This window comes from Anomaloglossus baeobatrachus, chromosome 8 (genome assembly GCF_048569485.1).
Source record: "Anomaloglossus baeobatrachus isolate aAnoBae1 chromosome 8, aAnoBae1.hap1, whole genome shotgun sequence".
NCBI lineage: Eukaryota > Metazoa > Chordata > Amphibia > Anura > Aromobatidae > Anomaloglossus > Anomaloglossus baeobatrachus.
In genome coordinates, this window is record NC_134360.1 from 260,997,255 (window position 1) to 261,022,455 (window position 25,201).

A 25,201-nucleotide genomic window follows, 5' to 3' on the forward strand; every position below is an offset into this window, starting at 1 on the left:
CGTACCTTGGGATAGAGTTTCATACCCAGCAAGCGTTAGTCAAGCTTCCGAGCGACAAACAGCTTTCTCTGCAGGCAGGGGTGCAATCCCTTCTTCGGAGTCCGTCGCACCCCTTAAGGCGCCTCATGCACTTCCTGGGGAAGATGGTGGCAGCTATAGAGGCAGTCCCGTTCGCGCAATTCCATCTTCGGCCACTCCAATGGGACATTCTCCGCAAATGGGACAGGAGTACGGCTTCCCTCGACAGGAAAGTCTCTTTCCCTTGCAACCAAGACGTCACTTCAGTGGTGGCTCCTTCCCAATTCTCTAGCGCAGGGAAAATCCTTCCTACCCCCAACCTGGGCTGTGGTCACCACGGACGCGAGCCTGTCAGGGTGGGGAGCGGTTTTTCTCCACCACAGGGCTCAGGGAACCTGGACTCCGATAGTCATCCCTTCAGATCAATATTCTGGAGATAAGAGCAGTGTATCTAGCCCTATTGGCTTTTCATCGGTGGCTGGAGGGCAGGCAGATCCGTATCCAGTCGGACAACGCCACTGCCGTCGCATACATCAACCACCAAGGCGGCACTCGCAGTCGTCAAGCCTTCCAGGAAGTCCGACGGATTCTGCAGTGGGTGGAGGCCACAGCCTCCACCATCTCCACAGTTCACATCCCGGGCGTAGAAAACTGGGAAGCAGATTTTCTCAGTCGTCAGGGCATGGGCGCGGAGGAATGGTCTCTGCACCCAGACGTGTTTCGAGAGATCTGTCGCCGCTGGGGAACGCCGGACGTCGATCTCATGGCGTCACGGCACAACAACAAAGTCCCGGCCTTCATGGCACGGTCTCAGGATCACAGAGCTCTGGCAGCGGACGCTTTAGTCCAGGATTGGTCGCAGTTTCGACTGCCTTATGTGTTTCCTCCTCTGGCGATGCTGCCCAGAGTGCTACGCAAGATCAGGTCGGACTGCCGTCGCGCCATTCTCGTCGCTCCAGACTGGCCGAGGCGGTCGTGGTACCCGGATCTGTGGCATCTCACGGTGGGTCAACCGTGGGCGCTTCCAGACCGCCCAGACTTGCTGTCACAAGGCCCGTTTTTCCATCTGAGTTCTGTGGCCCTCAACCTTACTGTGTGGCCATTGAGTCCTGGCTCCTAGCGTCTTCAGGGTTATCTCAGGATGTCATTGCCACCATGAGACAGGCCAGGAAGCCTACGTCCGCCAAGATCTATTATAGGTTTTGGCAAATCTTCCTATCCTGGTGTAACAGTTTTCCTCCATGGCCGATTGCCTTACCCACTTTTCTTATATTCCTTCAACCCGGAATGGACAAGGGTTTGTCACTCGGCTCTCTCAAGGGCCAAGTATCGGCGCTCTCCGTATTTTTTCAAAAGCGTCTAGCCAGGCTTCCGCAGGTGGTATCCCCTTTTCATCTCAAGCAGGATATCTCCTTGCCTTCATTTTGCCCTAATCCAATTCACCAGTGTGAAAAGGATTTGCACTTGTTAGATCTAGTGAGAGCACTCTGGCTCTACGTGTCTCGCACGGCGCCCCTGCGTCGTTCAGATGCGCTCTTTGTCCTTGTCGCTGGCCAGCGTAAGGGCTCGCAGGCTTCCAAGTCAACCTTGGCTCGGTGGATCAAGGAACAGATTCTCAAAGCCTACCGTTCTTCTGGGCTTCCGCTTCCTTCAGGGCTGAAAGCCCATTCTACCAGAGCCGTGGGTGCGTCCTGGGCATTGCGGCACCAGGCTACGGCTCAGCAGGTGTGTCAGGAAGCTACCTGGTCTAGTCTACACACTTTCACGAAACACTATCAGGTGCATACCTATGCTTCGGCAGACGCCAGTCTAGGTAGGCGAGTCCTTCAGGCGGCGGTTGCCCACCTGTAAGAGGGGGCCGTTTTTTCGGCTCTTGTTTATTGAGGTATTCTTTTACCCACCCAGGGACTGCTCTTGGACGTTCCAATTGTCTGGGTCTCCCAATGGAGCGACAAAGAAGAAGGGAATTTTGTTTACTTACCGTAAATTCCTTTTCTTCTAGCTCCTATTGGGAGACCCAGCACCCGCCCCTGTTCCCTTCGGGCTGTTGTTCTTTTGTGTACACATGTTGTTCATGTTGAATCGTTTCTTTTGGTTCATGGTTCAGTTCTCCGAACATCCTTCGGATTGAATTTACCCTAGACCAATTCATAAGTCTTCTCCTTCCTGCTTTTGCACCAAAACTGAGGAGCCCGTGATGCACGGGGGGGTGTATAGGTAGAGGGGAGGGGTTACACTTTTTAAGTGTAATACTTTGTGTGGCCTCCGGAGGCAGAAGCTATACACCCAATTGTCTGGGTCTCCCAATAGGAGTTAGAAGAAAAGGAATTTACGGTAAGTAAACAAAATTCCCTTCTTTTTTGACGCATCAAGTTTTGTCTGCACTGTGAGCCCTCTCCATGCTCTTATCTGTAATGATTTTTTTATAGCGTATATTGGTAATAAAATTAACATTCACCGTGTATGACCATCCACCACATACTCCATATTCTGTGGGGAATAGGTCCACACATGGCGTTTTCAAGGTAAGTAAACCTGGCGTTGGATGAAGTTGTTGCTCTATGGCGGACTCTGACTTTCTCTGCACAGCGATCCAATCAGGCATGAAGATCACAGTGCAGCATTGTGGCCACGATGGCTTTTCCTTGTTTGTCGCACGGTACCTTTCCTTTTTTTTTTTTTTGCAAGGAGCAAATGGCATGAAACATGAGCTTCCCTCGCTCTTCCGTGAATCCGTTTGCTCTGTGATGAAGGCCATCTCACTCCTTCCCTCGCTCTTCCGTGAATCCGTTTGCTCTGTGATGAAGGCCATCTCACTTCTTCCCTCGCTCTTCCGTGAATCCGTTTGCTCTGTGATGAAGGCCATCTCACTCCTTCCCTCGCTCTTCCGTGAATCCGTTTGCTCTGTGATGAAGGCCATCTCACTCCTTCCCTCGCTCTTCCGTGAATCCGTTTGCTCTGTGATGAAGGCCATCTCACTCCTTCCCTCGCTCTTCCGTGAATCCGTTTGCTCTGTGATGAAGGCCATCTCACTCCTTCCCTCGCTCTTCCGTGAATCCGTTTGCTCTGTGATGAAGGCCATCTCACTTCTTCCCTCGCTCTTCCGTGAATCCGTTTGCTCTGTGATGAAGGCCATCTCACTCCTTCCCTCGCTCTTCCGTGAATCCGTTTGCTCTGTGATGAAGACCATCTCACTCCTTCCCTCGCTCTTCCGTGAATCCGTTTGCTCTGTGATGAAGGCCATCTCACTCCTTCCCTCGCTCTTCCGTGAATCCGTTTGCTCTGTGATGAAGGCCATCTCACTCCTTCCCTCGCTCTTCCGTGAATCCGTTTGCTCTGTGATGAAGACAATCTCACTCCTTCCCTCGCTCTTCCGTGAATCCGTTTGCTCTGTGATGAAGGCCATCTCACTCCTTCCCTCGCTCTTCCGTGAATCCGTTTGCTCTGTGATGAAGGCCATCTCACTCCTTCCCTCGCTCTTCCGTGAATCCGTTTGCTCTGTGATGAAGGCCATCTCACTTCTTCCCTCGCTCTTCCGTGAATCCGTTTGCTCTGTGATGAAGGCCATCTCACTCCTTCCCTCGCTCTTCCGTGAATCCGTTTGCTCTGTGATGAAGGCCATCTCACTCCTTCCCTCGCTCTTCCGTGAATCCGTTTGCTCTGTGATGAAGACCATCTCACTCCTTCCCTCGCTCTTCCGTGAATCCGTTTGCTCTGTGATGAAGGCCATCTCACTCCTTCCCTCGCTCTTCCGTGAATCCGTTTGCTCTGTGATGAAGGCCATCTCACTCCTTCCCTCGCTCTTCCGTGAATCCGTTTGCTCTGTGATGAAGGCCATCTCACTCCTTCCCTCGCTCTTCCGTGAATCCGTTTGCTCTGTGATGAAGACCATCTCACTCCTTCCCTCGCTCTTCCGTGAATCCGTTTGCTCTGTGATGAAGGCCATCTCACTCCTTCCCTCGCTCTTCCGTGAATCCGTTTGCTCTGTGATGAAGACCATCTCACTCCTTCCCTCGCTCTTCCGTGAATCCGTTTGCTCTGTGATGAAGGCCATCTCACTCCTTCCCTCGCTCTTCCGTGAATCCGTTTGCTCTGTGATGAAGACCATCTCACTTCTTCCGTGAATCCGTTTGCTCTGTGATGAAGACCATCTCACTAATCTCTCTTCTTCTTTCTTAGATGTAAGCCTGGCTTCTTTCACATGGATGCGGCTAATCCTCGCGGCTGCACCCCCTGCTTCTGTTACGGCCATTCCTCGGTGTGCAGCAGTGCCGAAGGCTTCACAGTGTCCACGATCGTCTCCACGTTTGAGATTGGTAATTATCTTCTAGGGTTGGGAATTTTTGTCACCCTCCGCTGTGTTGTAAAATAGGAAATAAGTTACTAGCCCTCCTCGGCCTGCAGCGGCTTCTGCTCCACATTCATGCCAGCCGCCTCCTGACATCTCATTACCGGATCATTAGTTGTTGGTTGGCGCGAGGCACGGTGCCATTGGGTATTTAGATATTTGCACATTGTCTATCGGGGTGAGAAGTTCATCCAACACGAATGAGGTCTTTTGAGCGGCCACTTTTACGGGTCCATTAATAAATATAATAATTTTTAATTGTATAGCGCCAACATATGTTGCAGCACTTTACATTTTATATTAAGCGCTCACATTCTGATTTTTTGCTGCAGGATCGTTCCGATGCCGGCCGGTCGGTGGGTCACTGTGTTAATAGTTCTTTTCATTACTAATATAACGGCAGCAGATGATGATTATCTCCACTGTTACATGCATTCAGATGCCTGGGCTTTTTCTTTTAGGTACAGATGACTGGCAGGCGCAGCAGAGGGATGGCGGAGAATACCCCTTAACCTGGGTTTCTGAGAGCAGCTCGTTGTCGGTCACCTCTGAGAGCTACTTTCCCATCTACTTTATTGCACCTGGTAAGTTTAAAGCAGCAAATCCTCACCGACTAGCTCCTTATACTATCCATTATAAATCATACATATGTGTGATCGTCACATCCCCTTCACGGGCTACACTGTCGCGGTGCCTCGTCCGTATGGCCGGCTGCACCTGGCACTAAAGCGGAGTCCCATTACACCAGGAGCCATGTTTCTGTACCCTGGAGACGCTGATGGCCACGATCTGTATTCTGCTCTACACCAGGACCCATCATTCTGTACCCTGGAGACGCTGATGGCCACGATCTGTATACTGCTCTACACCAGGGGTCATCGTTCTGTACCCTGGAGACGCTGATGGCCACGATCTGTATTCTGCTCTACACCAGGACCCATCGTTCTGTACCCTGGAGACGCTGATAGCCACGAGCTTTGTATTCTGCTCTACACCAGGAGCCATCATTCTGTACCCTGGAGACGCTGAAGGCCACGAGCTTTGTATTCTGCTCTACACCAGGACCCATCATTCTGTACCCTGGAGACGCTGATGGCCACGATCTGTATTCTGCTCTACACCAGGACCCATCGTTCTGTACCCTGGAGACGCTGATAGCCACGAGCTTTGTATTCTGCTTTACACCAGGGGCCATCGTTCTGTACCCTGGAGACGCTGATAGCCACGAGCTTTGTATTCTGCTCTACACCAGGGGCCATCGTTCTGTACCCTGGAGACGCTGATGGCCACGATCTGTATTCTGCTCTACACCAGGGGCCGTCGTTCTGTACCCTGGAGACGCTGATAGCCACGAGCTTTGTATTCTGCTCTACACCAGGACCCATCGTTCTGTACCCTGGAGACGCTGATGGCCACGATCTGTATTCTGCTCTACACCAGGAGCCATCGTTCTGTACCCTGGAGACGCTGATGGCCACGATCTGTATTCTGCTCTACACCAGGGGCCGTCTTTCTGTACCCTGGAGACGCTGATGGCCACGATCTGTATTCTGCTCTACACCAGGAGCCATCGTTCTGTACCCTGGAGACGCTGATAGCCACGAGCTTTGTATTCTGCTCTACACCAGGGGCCATCATTCTGTACCCTGGAGACGCTGATAGCCACGAGCTTTGTATTCTGCTCTACACCAGGAGCCATCGTTCTGTACCCTGAAGACGCTGATGGCCACGAGCTTTGTATTCTGCTCTACACCAGGAGCCATCGTTCTGTACCCTGGAGACGCTGATGGCCACGATCTGTATTCTGCTCTACACCAGGAGCCATCGTTCTGTACCCTGAAGACGCTGATGGCCACGAGCTTTGTATTCTGCTCTACACCAGGACCCATCGTTCTGTACCCTGGAGACGCTGAAGGCCACGAGCTTTGTATTCTGCTCTACACCAGGGACCATCGTTCTGTACCCTGGAGACGCTGATGGCCACGAGCTTTGTATTCTGCTCTACACCAGGGGTCATCGTTCTGTACCCTGAAGACGCTGATGGCCACGAGCTTTGTATTCTGCTCTACACCAGGGGCCATCGTTCTGTACCCTGGAGACGCTGATGGCCACGAGCTTTGTATTCTGCTCTACACCAGGAGCCATCGTTCTGTACCCTGGAGACGCTGATGGCCACGAGCTTTGTATTCTGCTCTACACCAGGACCCATCGTATTGTAACCCTGAAGACGCTGATGGCCACGAGCTTTGTATTCTGCTCTACACCAGGGGCCATCGTTCTGTAGCCTGAAGACGCTGATGGCCACGAGCTTTGTATTCTGCTCTACACCAGGAGCCATCGTTCTGTACCCTGGAGACGCTGAAGGCCACGAGATTTGTATTCTGCTCTACATCAGGGGCCATCGTTCTGTACCCTGGAGACGCTGAAGGCCACGAGCTTTGTATTCTGCTCTACACCAGGAGCCATCGTTCTGTACCCTGGAGTCGCTGATGGCCACGATCTGTATTCTGCTCTACACCAGGACCCATCGTTCTGTACCCTGGAGACGCTGATAGCCACGAGCTTTGTATTCTGCTCTACACCAGGAGCCATCGTTCTGTACCCTGGAGACGCTGATGGCTACGAGCTTTGTATTGTGCTCTACACCAGGAGCCATCGTTCTGTACCCTGGAGACGCTGATGGCCACGAGCTTTGTATTCTGCTCTACACCAGGACCCATCGTTCTGTACCCTGGAGACGCTGATGGCCACGATCTGTATTCTGCTCTACACCAGGAGCCATCGTTCTGTACCCTGGAGACGCTGATAGCCACGAGCTTTGTATTGTGCTCTACACCAGGACCCATCGTTCTGTACCCTGGAGACGCTGATAGCCACGAGCTTAGTATTCTGCTCTACACCAGGACCCATCGTTCTGTACCCAGGAGACGCTGATGGCTACGAGCTTTGTATTGTGCTCTACACCAGGGGCCATCGTTCTGTACCCTGGAGACGCTGATGGCTACGAGCTTTGTATTGTGCTCTACACCAGGAGCCATCGTTCTGTACCCTGGAGACGCTGATAGCCACGAGCTTTATATTCTGCTCTACACCAGGAGCCATCGTTCTGTACCCTGAAGACGCTGATGGCTACGAGCTTTGTATTGTGCTCTACACCAGGAGCCATCGTTCTGTACCCTGAAGACGCTGATGGCTACGAGCTTTGTATTGTGCTCTACACCAGGAGCCATCGTTCTGTACCCTGGAGACGCTGATAGCCACGAGCTTAGTATTCTGCTCTACACCAGGACCCATCGTTCTGTACCCTGGAGACGCTGATAGCCACGAGCTTTGTATTCTGCTCTACACCAGGACCCATTGTTCTGTACCCTGGAGACGCTGATAGCCACGAGCTTTGTATTCTGCTCTACACCAGGAGCCATCGTTCTGTACCCTGAAGACGCTGATGGCTACGAGCTTTGTATTCTGCTCTACACCAGGAGCCATCGTTCTGTACCCTGGAGACGCTGATAGCCACGAGCTTTGTATTCTGCTCTACACCAGGAGCCATCGTTCTGTACCCTGGAGACGCTGATGGCCACGAGCTTTGTATTCTGCTCTACACCAGGGGCCATCGTTCTGTACCCTGGAGACGCTGATGACCACGAGCTTTGTATTCTGCTCTACACCAGGGGTCATCGTTCTGTACCCTGGAGACGCTGATAGCCACGAGCTTTGTTTTGTGCTCTACATCAGGGGCCTCGGGGTCTTTCACCGAACAATGACCTAATAAACCGATGTTCCAATATCGCACAAGCAGTTATGTTCTCAAAATAAAGGAAAACTAAAACCCAATTCTTACAGAGGTTCTGCTTTGTCCGATCTAACATCGGGCTTGTAAACATGTTGCTGCCGAGAGGTGGCCTGGTTGAACCATGTAATTGTTTCATAGCCAGTAAATAGCGTGCACACATTCTGTGCTAATAAGTGGAAAACCCCTTTTAGAAAACCCCTGTCTCGTGGCTGCTGATTATTAAGAAGAAAATGCTGCTCCCTGTTGTCTGCGGCGCGGACGTCACGTTGCTCTGCAGATAATTGAGCTCACTGATTGACTGCAGTGCTGTCAAAGTGACCTCAGCACTGCAGGCAATAGCAGACTGGGGAGGGTGTGTAAAGCACAGTTTCTTAAAATGAATGTCAGCAGGTTTTTGCTATGTAATCTGAAGACCGCATGCTGTAGGGGTTAACACAGAGAATTCAGGGATATCTGTCTTGTCAGGGTCATATCTGTTGTTTGTTTAATCTGCAGGACTTCTCCTTGCACAGAGTATAATTTCACATGGCAGTCCAGCCCCTCCTCTGACACCTCACTGCCAAGCCTGGTGTGAGCGGGGCCAGCTCTCTCAGCTCTGCTACATGGCTAAATCGAAAAATTCAGATTGTGTCAGAACGGCTGCACCCAGTAATCTAAGGGATACGTTGTTGGATTCAGGATCTCTTTGCCTACGTCATGCTGCTCTCAGATGAGGTAGCAAAAACTTGCTGACAGATTCCCTTGAAGCAAACGGCAGCTGGGGGACAGGGTTTTTCCTGAAAACCCCTTGAATGGGGAGGCTTGTATCGGACAGCATAGCTTCTTCCCGATCGGTCCCGTGGGTCATTACATGCTCCATACGTGGCTCAATGTTCGCTCCGTTGCCTTTCTTGCTTATGGAAAACTATAAATCAGTGATTATTATGAGCATTGTGTTTTCCATTATTTCCCGAGCGCGGTTTCCAGCGAGTATTTGCTCAATGTTGTAATTTTGGAACATCCGGCTCCTGCTGTGGGAAGGGTTGCAGAAGGTTTTCTGTAGGAAATTAATAAGTGATGACCTCTCTTATCGCAGCCATCTTCTGCCCTCTCGTGAAATACTCTTTGTAGCCGGCAGACAATGTTATATTAAGTGAAGGGAAAGGCCGTCTGCGGCCCCGGATGTGGTGTAATATAGCCGTGCGGAGGTCAGCGCCTCAATGTCATTGCTCGGGCGCCGTCTGCTCTGACCTCTAGTGGCTCCACCGCAGCGCTGCATCCAATAACGGGGACTTGTAGCCTATTACTGAAGAGTTTATCACCTATGCACAGGACAGAGATGTATGCAATCTATGGGGGTCTGCTCGGGCCACAATCTGCGCGTGCGTGACCACTCCTGCATTCACGGTCTATGGGGGTCTGCTCGGGCCACAACCTGCGCGTGCGTGACCACTCCTGCATTCACTGTCTATGGGGGAAGGTGGTCACACATGCACACTATCGACCCCATACAGCAGAGTGGAGCGGAGGTCACACATGCACACTACTGACCCTATACAGCAGACTAGAGCGGTGGTCACACATGCACACTACTGACCCCATACAGCAGAGTAGAGCGGTGGTCACACATGCACACTACTGACCCCATACAGCAGAGTAGAGCGGAGGTCACACATGCACACTATCGACCCCATACAGCAGAGTAGAGCGGAGGTCACACATGCACACTACTGACCCCATACAGCAGAGTAGAGCGGAGGTCACACATGCACACTACTGACCCCATACAGCAGAGTAGAGCGGAGATCACACATGCACACTACTGACCCCATACAGCAGAGTAGAGCGGTGGTCACACATGCACACTACTGACCCCATACAGCAGAGTAGAGTGGTGGTGGTCACACATGCACACTACTGACCCCATACAGCAGAGTAGAGCGGAGGTCAGACATGCACACTATTGACCCCATACAGCAGAGTAGAGCGGTGGTCACACATGCACACTACTGACCCCATAAAGCAGAGTAGAGCGGAGATCACACATGCACACTACTGACCCCATACAGCAGAGTAGAGCGGAGGTCACACATGCACAGTACTGACCCCATACAGCAGAGTAGAGCGGTGGTCACACATGCACACTACTGACCCCATACAGCAGAGTAGAGCGGAGGTCACACATGCACACTACTGACCCCATACAGCAGAGTAGAGCGGTGGTCACACATGCACACTACTGACCCCATACAGCAGAGTAGAGCGGAGGTCACACATGCACACTATCGACCCCATACAGCAGAGTAGAGCGGTGGTCACACATGCACACTACTGACCCCATACAGCAGAGTAGAGCGGTGGTCACACATGCACACTACTGACCCCATACAGCAGAGTAGAGCGGTGGTCACACATGCACACTGCTGACCCCATACAGCAGAGTAGAGCGGTGGTCACACATGCACACTAGTGACCCTATACAGCAGAGTAGAGCGGTGGTCACACATGCACACTACTGACCCTATACAGCAGAGTAGAGCGGAGGTCACACATGCACACTACTGACCCCATACAGCAGAGTAGAGCGGAGGTCACACATGCACACTACTGACCCCATACAGCAGAGTAGAGCGGTGGTCACACATGCACACTACTGACCCCATACAGCAGAGTAGAGCGGTGGTCACACATGCACACTACTGACCCCATACAGCAGAGTAGAGCGGAGGTCACACATGCACACTACTGACCCCATACAGCAGAGTAGAGCGGTGGTCACACATGCACACTACTGACCCCATACAGCAGAGTAGAGCGGTGGTCACACATGCACACTACTGACCCCATACAGCAGAGTAGAGCGGTGGTCACACATGCACACTACTGACCCCATACAGCAGAGTAGAGCGGTGGTCACACATGCACACTACTGACCCCATACAGCAGAGTAGAGCGGTGGTCACACATGCACACTACTGACCCCATACAGCAGAGTAGAGCGGTGGTCACACATGCACACTACTGACCCCATACAGCAGAGTAGAGCGGAGGTCACACATGCACACTACTGACCCCATACAGCAGAGTAGAGCGGTGGTCACACATGCACACTACTGACCCCATACAGCAGAGTAGAGCGGTGGTCACACATGCACACTACTGACCCCATACAGCAGAGTAGAGCGGAGGTCACACATGCACACTACTGACCCCATACAGCAGAGTAGAGCGGAGGTCACACATGCACACTACTGACCCCATACAGCAGAGTAGAGCGGTGGTCACACATGCACACTATCGACCCCATACAGCAGAGTAGAGCGGAGGTCACACATGCACACTACTGACCCCATACAGCAGAGTAGAGCGGAGGTCACACATGCACACTACTGACCCCATACAGCAGAGTAGAGCGGTGGTCACACATGCACACTACTGACCCCATACAGCAGAGTAGAGCGGTGGTAACACATGCACACTACTGACCCCATACAGCAGAGTAGAGCGGTGGTCACACATGCACACTACTGACCCCATACAGCAGAGTAGAGCGGTGGTCACACATGCACACTACTGACCCCATACAGCAGAGTAGAGCGGTGGTCACACATGCACACTACTGACCCCATACAGCAGAGTAGAGCGGTGGTCACACATGCACACTACAGACCCCATACAGCAGAGTAGAGCGGTGGTCACACATGCACACTACTGACCCCATACAGCAGAGTAGAGCGGAGGTCACACATGCACACTACTGACCCCATACAGCAGAGTAGAGCGGTGGTCACACATGCACACTACTGACCCCATACAGCAGAGTAGAGCGGAGGTCACACATGCACACTACTGACCCCATACAGCAGAGTAGAGCGGAGGTCACACATGCACACTATCGACCCCATACAGCAGAGTAGAGCGGTGGTCACACATGCACACTACTGACCCCATAAAGCAGAGTAGAGCGGAGATCACACATGCACACTACTGACCCCATACAGCAGAGTAGAGCGGAGGTCACACATGCACACTACTGACCCCATACAGCAGAGTAGAGCGGTGGTCACACATGCACACTACAGACCCCATACAGCAGAGTAGAGCGGTGGTCACACATGCACACTACTGACCCCATACAGCAGAGTAGAGCGGAGGTCACACATGCACACTACTGACCCCATACAGCAGAGTAGAGCGGTGGTCACACATGCACACTACTGACCCCATACAGCAGAGTAGAGCGGAGGTCACACATGCACACTACTGACCCCATACAGCAGAGTAGAGCGGTGGTCACACATGCACACTACGGACCCCATAAAGCAGAGTAGAGCGGAGATCACACATGCACACTACTGACCCCATACAGCAGAGTAGAGCGGAGGTCACACATGCACACTACTGACCCCATACAGCAGAGTAGAGCGGTGGTCACACATGCACACTACTGACCCCATACAGCAGAGTAGAGCGGTGGTCACACATGCACACTACTGACCCCATACAGCAGAGTAGAGCGGAGGTCACACATGCACACTACTGACCCCATACAGCAGAGTAGAGCGGTGGTCACACATGCACACTACTGACCCCATACAGCAGAGTAGAGCGGTGGTCACACATGCACACTACTGACCCCATACAGCAGAGTAGAGCGGTGGTCACACATGCACACTACTGACCCTATACAGCAGAGTAGAGCGGTGGTCACACATGCACACTACTGACCCTATACAGCAGAGTAGAGCGGAGGTCACACATGCACACTACTGACCCCATACAGCAGAGTAGAGCGGTGGTCACACATGCACACTACTGACCCCATACAGCAGAGTAGAGCGGAGGTCACACATGCACACTACTGACCCCATACAGCAGAGTAGAGCGGTGGTCACACATGCACACTACTGACCCCATACAGCAGAGTAGAGCGGAGGTCACACATGCACACTACTGACCCCATACAGCAGAGTAGAGCGGTGGTCACACATGCACACTACTGACCCCATACAGCAGAGTAGAGCGGTGGTCACACATGCACACTACTGACCCCATACAGCAGACTAGAGCGGTGGTCACACATGCACACTACTGACCCCATACAGCAGAGTAGAGCGGAGGTCACACATGCACACTACTGACCCCATACAGCAGAGTAGAGCGGTGGTCACACATGCACACTACTGACCCCATACAGCAGAGTAGAGCGGAGGTCACACATGCACACTACTGACCCCATACAGCAGAGTAGAGTGGAGGTCACACATGCACACTACTGACCCCATACAGCAGAGTAGAGCGGTGGTCACACATGCACACTACTGACCCCATACAGCAGAGTCGAGCGGTGGTCACATATGCATTATTTATTTCAGACGATCTCCGGATCGGTGGGTCCCAGTAGTTCTGAGGATAGGTGAGAAGTGTTGATTATGGGATATAACGCCGGTGCAGAGCAATTTCACTACATTTTAGGGCTCTTGTTACTATACTGCTGGGATTTGGCATTTTAAAAATGCCCCTCTGGAAGCTGTGGGGTTTTTTGTTATTTTAGCTTTTTGTGTAAAATGACGACGACGACACAGCCCTGTCTGTGTCTAGCGGCGTCCGGAGTATGCACATGTGCGCGGTGTACCGGCCTCCACCGTGTGTGCACGGAGCCATACACCCCAGCCGTATATGCTGTTGGTTCAGTGCCCTATAGTCCTTAGTTACAGGTCTCCTTTAAAGCTCTTGTATTACATAAGGCCACCGTAGGATATATAATACATAGGGTCCCAATATGAATAGTGCTGTACCTACCTGGGGTATATAGTGATGCATCCAAACCCCAGTGCTATTCCTTATGCAGGGACTGATGGAAATGCACATCTGATACATTGTAGCAACACTAGACAATGCCTTTATTTTTTTGTGAACCTTTCTTAGACATTTTTCTCGGTTCTCTCCTTTCTTGCAGCCAAGTTCCTTGGTAATCAGGGTCTGAGCTATGGGCAGAATTTGAGCTTCAGCTTCCGGGTGGAGCGTCGGGACACTCGGCTTTCTGCAGAAGATCTGGTGTTGGAAGGGGCCGGACTGCGGGTGTCGGTGCCGCTGATCGCGCAGGGGAACTCCTACCCCAGCGAGACCTCTCTGCAATATGTGTTCAGGTAAGTGCTGTGCCTCGGTGTACGGCGACGGGGATCCATGGAGCACTTGGCTCCTCTGATCTGTAGCCGGAGCCGGTTTATATTCCTCTGATCTGTAGCCGGAGCCGGTTTATATTCCTCTGATCTATAGCTGGAGCCGGTTTATATTCCTCTGATCTATAGCCGGAGCCGGTTTATATTCCTCTGATCTATAGCCGGAGCCGGTTTATATTCCTCTGATCTATAGCCGGAGCCGGTTTATATTCCTCTGATCTATAGCCGGAGCCGGTTTATATTCCTCTGATCTGTAGCCGGAGCCGGTTTATGTTCCTCTGATCTGTAGCCGGAGCCGGTTTATGTTCCTCTGATCTATAGCCGGAGCCGGTTTATATTCCTCTGATCTATAGCCGGAGCCGGTTTATGTTCCTCTGATCTGTAGCCGGAGCCCGTTTATATTCCTCTGATCTGTGGCCAGAGCCGGTTTATATTCCTCTGATCTATAGCTGGAGCCGGTTTATATTCCTCTGATCTATAGCCGGAGCCGGTTTATGTTCCTCTGATCTATAGCTGGAGCCGGTTTATATTCCTCTGATCTGTGGCCAGAGCCGGTTTATATTCCTCTGATCTGTGGCCGGAGCCGGTTTATATTCCTCTGATTTGTGGCCGGAGCCGGTTTATATTCCTCTGATTTGTGGCCGGAGCCGGTTTATATTCCTCTGATCTATAGCTGGAGCCGGTTTATGTTCCTCTGATCTATAGCTGGAGCCGGTTTATATTCCTCTGATCTATAGCCGGAGCCGGTTTGCTCCTCTGATCTATAGCCGGAGCCGGTTTATATTCCTCTGATCTGTGGCCGGAGCCGGTTTATATTCCTCTGATCTATAGCCGGAGCCGGTTTGCTCCTCTGATCTATAGCCGGAGCCGGTTTATATTCCTCTGATCTGTGGCCGGAGTCGGTTTATATTCCTCTGATCTGTGGCCGGAGCCGGTTTATATTCCTCTGATCTGTGGCCGGAGCCGGTTTATGTTCCTCTGATCTGTAGCCGGAGCCGGTTTATATTCCTCTGATCTATAGCTGGAGCCGGTTTATATTCCTCTGATCTATAGCTGGAGCCGGTTTATATTCCTCTGATCTATATCCGGAGCCGGTTTATATTCCTCTGATCTATAGCCGGAGCCGGTTTATATTCCTCTGATCTGTGGCCGGAGCCGGTTTATATTCCTCTGATCTGTGGCCGGAGCCGGTTTATATTCCTCTGATCTATAGCCGGAGCCGGTTTATATTCCTCTGATCTATAGCCGGAGCCGGTTTATATTCCTCTGATCTATAGCCGGAGCCGGTTTATATTCCTCTGATCTATAGCCGGAGCCGGTTTATATTCCTCTGATCTGTAGCCGGAGCCGGTTTATATTCCTCTGATCTGTAGCCGGAGCCGGTTTATGTTCCTCTGATCTGTGGTCGGAGCCAGTTTATATTCCTCTGATCTATAGCCGGAGCCGGTTTATATTCCTCTGATCTGTAGCAGGAGCCGGTTTATGTTCCTCTGATCTGTGGTCGGAGCCAGTTTATATTCCTCTGATCTGTGGCCGGAGCCAGTTTATATTCCTCTGATCTGTAGCCGGAGCCGGTTTATGTTCCTCTGATCTGTGGCCGGAGCCAGTTTATATTCCTCTGATCTATAGCCGGAGCCGGTTTATATTCCTCTGATCTGTAGCCGGAGCCGGTTTATGTTCCTCTGATCTGTGGCCGGAGCCGGTTTATATTCCTCTGATCTGTGGCCGGAGCCGGTTTATATTCCTCTGATCTGTAGCCGGAGCCGGTTTATATTCCTCTGATCTATAGCCGGAGCCGGTTTATGTTCCTCTGATCTATAGCCGGAGCCGGTTTATGTTCCTCTGATCTATAGCCGGAGCCGGTTTATGTTCCTCTGATCTATAGCTGGAGCCGGTTTATATTCCTGGCACTTGACCAGCAGAGGGGTTATCATCACATTCCTCTTTAGGGGTCTGGGGCTGATAGGACGGATGAGCAATGTGCGCGGAGGCAAGGTAATAAAGCCGAGGCACATGTCAGTCCTCGGCCGGTCTCTAGCATGGATCGCATCTATCTTCTGGTTACTTTTGTCAGCCTTACAATATAATGTCAGGAATTCTCTGCATTCCTCCTGCATACAAGTGGAGACAGGCAGATCCGAGGGAAGGAAAGGGTTACCACTACATACATCACCAAAGACATTCATTTACACTTCCTTTTGTCAATTGCACAACCTTAAAGGGGTTTAAGGATTGGTGATAACTTGTGGATCCGTGGTGGTCCGGCCGCTGGGACCCGCCGTACCGATCGTCAGAATGGGAGACTGTTATCCCCATTAGTCTGATCGCCGCTCCATCCATTCTCCAAGACTGCCGGAAAAAGCCAAGTGCGGAGATCCAGTATGTGCACTGCTGCCCTATTGTAACGGGCATCAGTAAGCCATCACCTCTGCTCTGGACAAGCCCTTTAAATTTCCATGTTGCCCTCTAGACAGTATAGTGGAGGAATGGGAGTGTAGTCTGCTGCTGATGAGCCAAGAAATCCAGGAAAATATTGGTTATTTGGTTTATTCTCCTTTTGAGTAAACCATTTTTCAAAATGTTCCTGGATTTCTTGGATCAGCAGCAGCTCAGACTACACTCCCATTCCTCCATTACACGGACTTCATGGCAGATTCCCGGCCAGATTCAGCAGCAGCAGCTGTCCCATCTCACCTCCTCCATTGTGGGTTAAAGAGGACAACCACCAGGATTTCCTATATAGACTAAAGCCAGTGCTATACTGGCGCTATCATGCTGATCCTATACATACAGTGCTATACTGGCACCATCAGGCTGATTCTATACATACAGTGCTATACTGGCACTATCAGGCTGATTCTATACATACAGTGCTATACTGGCACTATCAGGCTGATTCTATACATACAGTGCTATACTGGCACTATCAGGCTGATTCTCTACATACAGTGCTATACTGGCACTATCAGGCTGATTCTCTACATACAGTGCTATACTGGCACTATCAGGCTGATTCTCTACATACAGTGCTATACTGGCACTATCAGGCTGATTCTATACATACAGTGCTATACTGGCACTATCAGGCTGATTCTATACATACAGTGCTATACTGGCACTATCAGGCTGATTCTATACATACAGTGCTATACTGGCACTATCAGGCTGATTCCATACATACAGTGCTATACTGGCGCTATCAGGCTGATTCTATACATACAGTGCTATACTGGCACTATCAGGCTGATTCTATACATACAGTGCTATACTGGCGCTATCAGGCTGATTCTCTACATACAGTGCTATACTGGCACTATCAGGCTGATTCTATACATACAGTGCTATACTGGCGCTATCAGGCTGATTCTCTACATACAGTGCTATACTGGCGCTATCAGGCTGATTCTATACATACAGTGCTATACTGGCACTATCAGGCTGATTCTATACATACAGTGCTATACTGGCACTATCAGGCTGATTCTATACATACAGTGCTATACTGGCGCTATCAGGCTGATTCTATACATACAGTGCTATACTGGCACTATCAGGCTGATTCTATACATACAGTGCTATACTGGCGCTATCAGGCTGATTCTATACATACAGTGCTATACTGGCGCTATCAGGCTGACTCTATACATACAGTGCTATACTGGCACTATCAGGCTGATTCTATACATACAGTGCTATACTGGCACTATCAGGCTGATTCTATACATACAGCGCTATACTGGCACTATCAGGCTGATTCTATACATACAGTGCTATACTGGCGCTATCAGGCTGATTCCATACATATAGTGATATACTGGCACTATCAGGCTGACTCTATACATACAGTGCTATACTGGCGCTATCAGGCTGACTCTATACATACAGTGCTATACTGGCACTATCAGGCTGATTCTATACATACAGTGCTATACTGGCACTATCAGGCTGATTCTATACATACAGCGCTATACTGGCACTATCAGGCTGATTCCATACATATAGTGCTATACTGGCGCTATCAGGCTGATTCTATACATACAGTGCTATACTGGCACTAACAGGCTGATTCTATACATACAGTGCTATACTGGCGCTATCAGGCTGATTCCATACATATAGTGCTATACTGGCACTATCAGGCTGATTCTATACATACAGTGCTATACTGGCGCTATCAGGCTGATTCTATACATACAGTGCTATACTGGCACTATCAGGCTGATTCCATACATATAGTGCTATACTGGCACTATCAGGCTGATTCCATACATATAGTGCTATACTGGCACTATCAGGCTGATTCTATACATACAGTGCTATACTGGCGCTATCAGGCTGATTCTATACATACAGTGCTATACTGGCACTATCAGGCTGATTCCATACATATAGTGCTATACTGGCGCTATCAGGCTGATTCTATACATACAGTGCTATACTGGCACTATCAGGCTGATTCTATACATACAGTGCTATACTGGCACTATCAGGCTGATTCTATACATACAGTGCTATACTGGCGCTATCAGGCTGATTCCATACATATAGTGCTATACTGGCACTATCAGGCTGATTCTATACATACAGTGCTATACTGGCACTATCAGGCTGATTCTATACATACAGTGCTATACTGGCACTATCAGGCTGATTCTATATGTACAGTGCTATACTGGCACTATCAGGCTGATTCTATACATATAGTGCTATACTGGCACTATCAGGCTGATTCTATATGTACAGTGCTATACTGGCACTATCAGGCTGATTCTATACATACAGTGCTATACTGGTGCTATCAGGCTGATTCTATACATACAGTGCTATACTGGCACTATCAGGCTGATTCTATACATACAGTGCTATACTGGCGCTATCAGGCTGATTCTATACATACAGTGCTATACTGGCGCTATCAGGCTGACTCTATACATGCCTTTAATTGTAAGATCGGATGTATACTTTCTGAAATACAGACAAGTAAAGTTTGTGAAATGCACTGTCATTTGATTGATAGGTGCTGCAGAATATCTAATAGGTGGGTCGGGTTTTGCTATTATTATTGCCTCATCTGCTGCCTGTCCTAGTTTATATATGAAAATCCTGGTGGTTGTCGTCTTGAGCGATTCTTCTCTCCCTGAACGCCATGCACCAGATAAGACCCTGCGGTTTCCCCTTTCTATAGAGCCCTGTGTTATTTGCACCTTTTAGGTGGAGCACCATCTTCAGTCTCGGGGTTTGGGGGCATCTGAGACCCCGTCGTACCCTTGTGACCTGGCCTGCTGATCTGTAGTTGATGCTGTGTTGATGGCCCTATCTAATTGCATTTCTTTGTGCGTATTTAGGAGTTACGTTTGTTTTTAGGTTATATACCAGTGCTTACGGTCCATACACGTGATTGTGCGCTCCGTAGGTCTTGCTGTTTTTAATCTTTACGGATGTTATACATTTATTTTTTTAGTAACATCTGCTTTTGTTTTATGAGGGGGGAGGAGGCTGCATTGATTTTTCGACATAATCACATGTAAAATCTTCCTTGTTTATGTAATGGACGAGTTCCAGATGTTACACTAGAGACGTCTGCGTTGCGAGCCAGTTGTGTTTGTAGGAAATTTACAAATGTAAATGACTCTTCTTTTTAAAGAGGTATCGCCATGTTTGTAAGTGACTTCATATTGCTGGGATATGTCACTAATCAATAATCGCCTGGGGTGTTAAAAAATGAAGGGGCTAGGGGTGCATGGGGAAGGCTACGGCTCTCTACAGCGTCAGTGGCCAGGAGCGCTGCTGTGAAGGGGATCATTTGCTGCACTTTTTTTTTGTTTCCTGGATCCATGGGGGTCCCAGAGGCCAGACCACGAGCGATTATTTAAAGGATGGTTGTGATCGTTCATTTTTGGGAGTGCCATCCTGATGATTGACAGTTCAGACTAGCGGCATCCTGATGATTGACAGTTCAGACTAGCGGCATCCTGATGATTGACAGTTCAGACTAGCGGCATCCTGATGATTGACAGTTCAGACTAGCGGCATCCTGAAGCCACTGGTCTGAACAGTGCAAGCTGCCGCAAGCGGAGGCAACATTTCCCCGGCAGCATCAGAGGAGCGCAGCGGCAGTGATCTGGCCAGCCTCAGAGCAGCGCTTACAAGCTAGAATGGAAAGCGCTTTTTAGCACAGAGCTGCTTGCCTAGGAAATCTGCCAACGCTGATTATATTACTCAGGTGGCTGGTAACGGAGAAAAAGCAGAAAACTACATAACTTAAAATCCCTCCATTCTTGAGAATAGAAAGTATTTTTAATAAGTAAATCACAAAGTTTTTTGTTTATGCAAGCACTTTTGCTATTTTAGTCATTTATGATCTGGAGAAAGCCAGGGAACCCGTCAGGTGCAATATTCACCCAGAACCACGAGCGGTGCTGGGTGTATATTGCTAATCCCTGCCTATCTGTCCCTGTATACACTAGCATAGATAAACAGATCTATAGAAAAAGGATTTCTAAAGATCTTATATCGTGTGCTAATGAGCCAGGGGACTAGTCACCGGAGCATTAGTTCCCCCGACTAGCCGCCCTCTTGGGTGTCCTACCATGCTATTCTGTACCCATTGTCCATTGTTATTGGGGGTGACGTGTGTGGTTGTCTGTTGTCACCGCATCAGGCGCCGGGTTTAGGGTCGGTGCACATGATCAGAATGCCGGCACTTCCGGTTATGTGTAGTATGAAGCCGGGTGTACACGTCCTAGCTTCAGAGAGGTTTAGTGTGCATGACCGGAAGTGTCGGGACTACTGATCATGTGCACTAACTCTAAACCCGGCGCCTGAGGCGGTGACAACAGACACAGGTGCGCACGTCACCCCCTAATGACGCTGGACAATGGGCATTGAATAGCATGTTGGTATGCCTCTAGGGGCGTGCAAACATGCTAAGAGGGCAGACTAGTCAGGGAAAGTAACGCTTTTGGGACTAGTCCATGCACTCATTAGCATATCATAAAGGATCTTTAGAAATCCTTTTTCTATAAATCTCTATCTATTCTAGTGTATACAGGGACGGTCAGGCAGGGATTAGATACAGTATATACTCCCAGCACTGCTCGTGGCTCTGCATATTGCACCTGACAGGTTCCCGTTAATATGCCGTCACTTATGATGACGGGAATACACTTTCATTCCTCAAAGATAGTTGTTTGATATTCCAGTATTTGTGATGATCCAGGTCCCTTTTTACTGACTGAATGTAGGGAATCTGTTCTCCTAGAGATGTGACTGATGTGCTCTGTCCCTTCAGGCTGCACGAGGCCACCGATTATCCATGGAGGCCGGCGGTATCGCCCTTTGAATTCCAGAAAATGCTCCAAAATCTGACTGCAATCAAAATCCGAGGCACATACAGCGAAAGAAGTGAGTTGTGCGGCTGCCGTCCTGTTCCGTGCCGTTCCCACCACCATGGTAGTTTATGTAATCCTGGCCTAATGGCCGTGGCCACCGCTGCCGCTGAATGATCCGTGCCATTCCCATGTCGGCGCTGCGGTTGCTATAGATGCAGCTTTTGATGAAGTTCTGGCTTCTCAGCGCTATTTCATTATGTGTGTGCCATTATAATGAGGGCGACTGTAAAGAGACATTATAACGGTCATATATATGCGATACGGTATTGTAATACCATTATCGCCCATTACACGCTATTTGGCCAGCCTCGTCTTGTAATGCGGGTCCGGTGTCGGCAGCTCATGTCCTGGTGGGAAGTTTTCAGTGTTTTTTTTTTTTTTGGGGGGGGGGGGATTCCCTATAAACCGACTTTCTCTGCAACATTTTCTTTTCCTGAAACATTTTTTGGTTTATATTTCTCTGTGAATCGTGGGTTGCTGTGTAATCCCTGGTGTCTTCCTTACAGGTGCTGGCTTCCTGGAAGAGGTTACCTTAATGAGTGCCGGCGTTGGAGCCGGTCATCCTGCGCCGTGGGTGGAGGTGTGCAGCTGTCCTGTGGGGTATATTGGGCAGTTCTGTGAAAGCTGTGCCCCTGGGTACCGGCGAGAGAACCCCGGCCTAGGACCCTATAGCCCGTGTGTCCTGTGCACGTGTAATGGGCACAGTGAGTCTTGTGACCCGGAGACCGGTGAGTGCTGATGGCGGCTGCTTTTTCTTCTTTACGTATAATAGAAAACAGACTCGTGCTCTCTGGTTAATCAGTGGTGGAAAGTATAGCATAGAGCTGAATGAGTACATTTGTAGGACCATCGGGCACCGGCCAGGCAAGTTGTCTTTGCTATCGCAGCTCCATTTTTCATTAACCGGCCTTTCTGCACGGTCATGTGTGCATAGTGCCGCAACGATGACATTGCACCAATGAAAGTAATAAAGAGGAGATGGTGATGCCGGGAAGCAGGAGGCAGTTTGCAGGACTTGTGTACAGCGGCCACCAGGTACTGACCCAACCGCTGCACCAGGGTCCTGAGAACCGATGTGCTCATGTGTAATTGGGACACTCACATTTCTGTTCTGTGCTTTACTTGTAAAAGTGATCTATTGTTTCATAAAACGTGTGACACGTCGAGGGTAGAGAAGAGTGGACCCGTGGAAGTTTGGGCTCTGTGGGCTCAGCCGGACTTTATCTAAAGTTCTGTTCTGGACTGACTTGAACTTCATTGGAAGTCACTGATTGGCAATTTGGCTCTCCTCCCACATGCAGTCAGCTTTGCTCGGTTGCGCCCTCCTCCCCTTCAGCTTTGGGCAGTTGTTGCCTCCGCCCCTTGGGCTTTGCTCGGTTGCGCCCTCCGCCCCTTGGGCTTTGCTCGGTTGCGCCCTCCGCCCCCCTTCGCCTTTGCTCGGTTGCGCCCTCCGCCCCCCTTCGCCTTTGCTCGGTTGCGCCCTCCGCCCCCCTCCGCCTTTGCTCGGTTGCGCCCTCCGCCCCCCTCCGCCTTTGCTCGGTTGCGCCCTCCGCCCCCCTCCGCCTTTGCTCGGTTGCGCCCTCCGCCCCCCTCCGCCTTTGCTCGGTTGCGCCCTCCGCCCCCCTCCGCCTTTGCTCGGTTGCGCCCTCCGCCCCCCTCCGCCTTTGCTCGGTTGCGCCCTCCGCCCCCCTCCGCCTTTGCTCGGTTGCGCCCTCCGCCCCCCTCCGCCTTTGCTCGGTTGCGCCCTCCGCCCCCCTCCGCCTTTGCTCGGTTGCGCCCTCCGCCCCCCTCCGCCTTTGCTCGGTTGCGCCCTCCGCCCCCCTCCGCCTTTGCTCGGTTGCGCCCTCCGCCTTTGCTCGGTTGCGCCCTCCGCCTTTGCTCGGTTGCGCCCTCCGCCTTTGCTCGGTTGCGCCCTCCGCCCCCCTCCGCCTTTGCTCGGTTGCGCCCTCCGCCCCCCTCCGCCTTTGCTCGGTTGCGCCCTCCGCCCCCCTCCGCCTTTGCTCGCTTGCGCCCTCCGCCCCCCTCCGCCTTTGCTCGCTTGCGCCCTCCGCCCCCCTCTGCCTTTGCTCGCTTGCGCCCTCCGCCCCCCTCCGCCTTTGCTCGCTTGCGCCCTCCGCCCCCCTCGGGCTTTGCTCGCTTGCGCCCTCCGCCCCCCTTGGGCTTTGCTCGGTTGCGCCCTCCGCCCCCCTTGGGCTTTGCTCGGTTGCGCCCTCCGCCCCTTGGGCTTTGCTCGGTTGCGCCCTCCGCCCCTTGGGCTTTGCTCGGTTGCGCCCTCCGCCCCTTGGGCTTTGCTCGGTTGCGCCCTACGCCCCTCGGGCTTTGCTCGGTTGCGCCCTCCGCCTTTGCTCGGTTGCGCCCTCCGCCCCCCTTCGCCTTTGCTCGGTTGCGCCCTCCGCCCCCCTCCGCCTTTGCTCGGTTGCGCCCTCCGCCTCCCTCCGCCTTTGCTCGGTTGCGCCCTCCGCCCCCCTCCGCCTTTGCTCGATTGCGCCCTCCGCCCCCCTCCGCCTTTGCTCGGTTGCGCCCTCCGCCCCTTGGGCTTTGCTCGGTTGCGCCCTCCGCCCCCCTCCGCCTTTTGCTCGCTTGCGCCCTCCGCCCCCCTCCGCCTTTTGCTCGCTTGCGCCCTCCGCCCCCTCCGCCTTTTGCTCGCTTGCGCCCTCCGCCCCCCTCCGCCTTTTGCTCGGTTGCGCCCTCCGCCCCTTGGGCTTTGCTCGGTTGCGCCCTCCGCCCCTTGGGCTTTGCTCGGTTGCGCCCTCCGCCCCTTGGGCTTTGCTCGGTTGCGCCAGTTTGATGATTGCTGGTGCATTGTGTATATGACCTGTAATATGATCTCTAATATGAGTGGCTGCTTTGACTGCATTTCCCCCCCTTCTGTAGGAGTGTGTAACTGCCAGCACAATACCGCGGGCCCCCACTGTGAGCGGTGCAGCGAGGGCTACTATGGGGACAGCACTGCAGGCACCAGCTCAGACTGCCAGCCGTGCCCCTGCCCGGGGGGCTCCAGTTGTGCCGTCGTACCTCGCACAAAGGAAGTGGTGTGTACCAACTGTCCTCTGGGAACTACAGGTGAGGCACAGCTTTCTCTTTTGCTGAATTCTTTTCTACTAATTTTTACCTTTCAATATTATATAGGTTATTCAGAACGAGCGAGGCGATTCAAAACTAATTTTGCAAATCCATAAAAATGGTGTCCATATAATTCTCACATTGCCCCTTCCGGCAGCGCCCCCTGACATGGCAGCGCCCCCTGACACGGCAGCGCCCCCCTGACACGGCAGCGATCCCCTGACACGGCAGCGATCCCCTGACACGGCAGCGATCCCCTGACACGGCAACGATCCCCTGACACGGCAACGATCCCCTGACACGGCAACGATCCCCTGACACGGCAGCGCCCCCCCTGACACGGCAGCGCCCCCCCTGACACGGCAGCGCCCCCCCCTGACACGGCAGCGCCCCCCCTGACACGGCAGCGCCCCCCCTGACACGGCAG

General features: G+C 51.7%; 1 protein-coding gene across 1 annotated transcript in view; it reads left to right on the forward strand.

Annotated features, from left to right (window-relative positions):
* Window positions 1–25,201, forward strand: part of LAMC1 (laminin subunit gamma 1) — a 205,181-nt gene that overhangs the window by 130,202 nt on the left and 49,778 nt on the right. Inside the window, exons 8-13 of the mRNA XM_075320608.1 lie at window positions 4,198–4,334; window positions 4,828–4,950; window positions 14,098–14,287; window positions 21,612–21,724; window positions 22,218–22,439; window positions 24,586–24,774. Coding sequence (XP_075176723.1) covers window positions 4,198–4,334; window positions 4,828–4,950; window positions 14,098–14,287; window positions 21,612–21,724; window positions 22,218–22,439; window positions 24,586–24,774 — 974 coding nt within the window. The remainder of the gene's footprint in view (window positions 1–4,197; window positions 4,335–4,827; window positions 4,951–14,097; window positions 14,288–21,611; window positions 21,725–22,217; window positions 22,440–24,585; window positions 24,775–25,201) is intronic.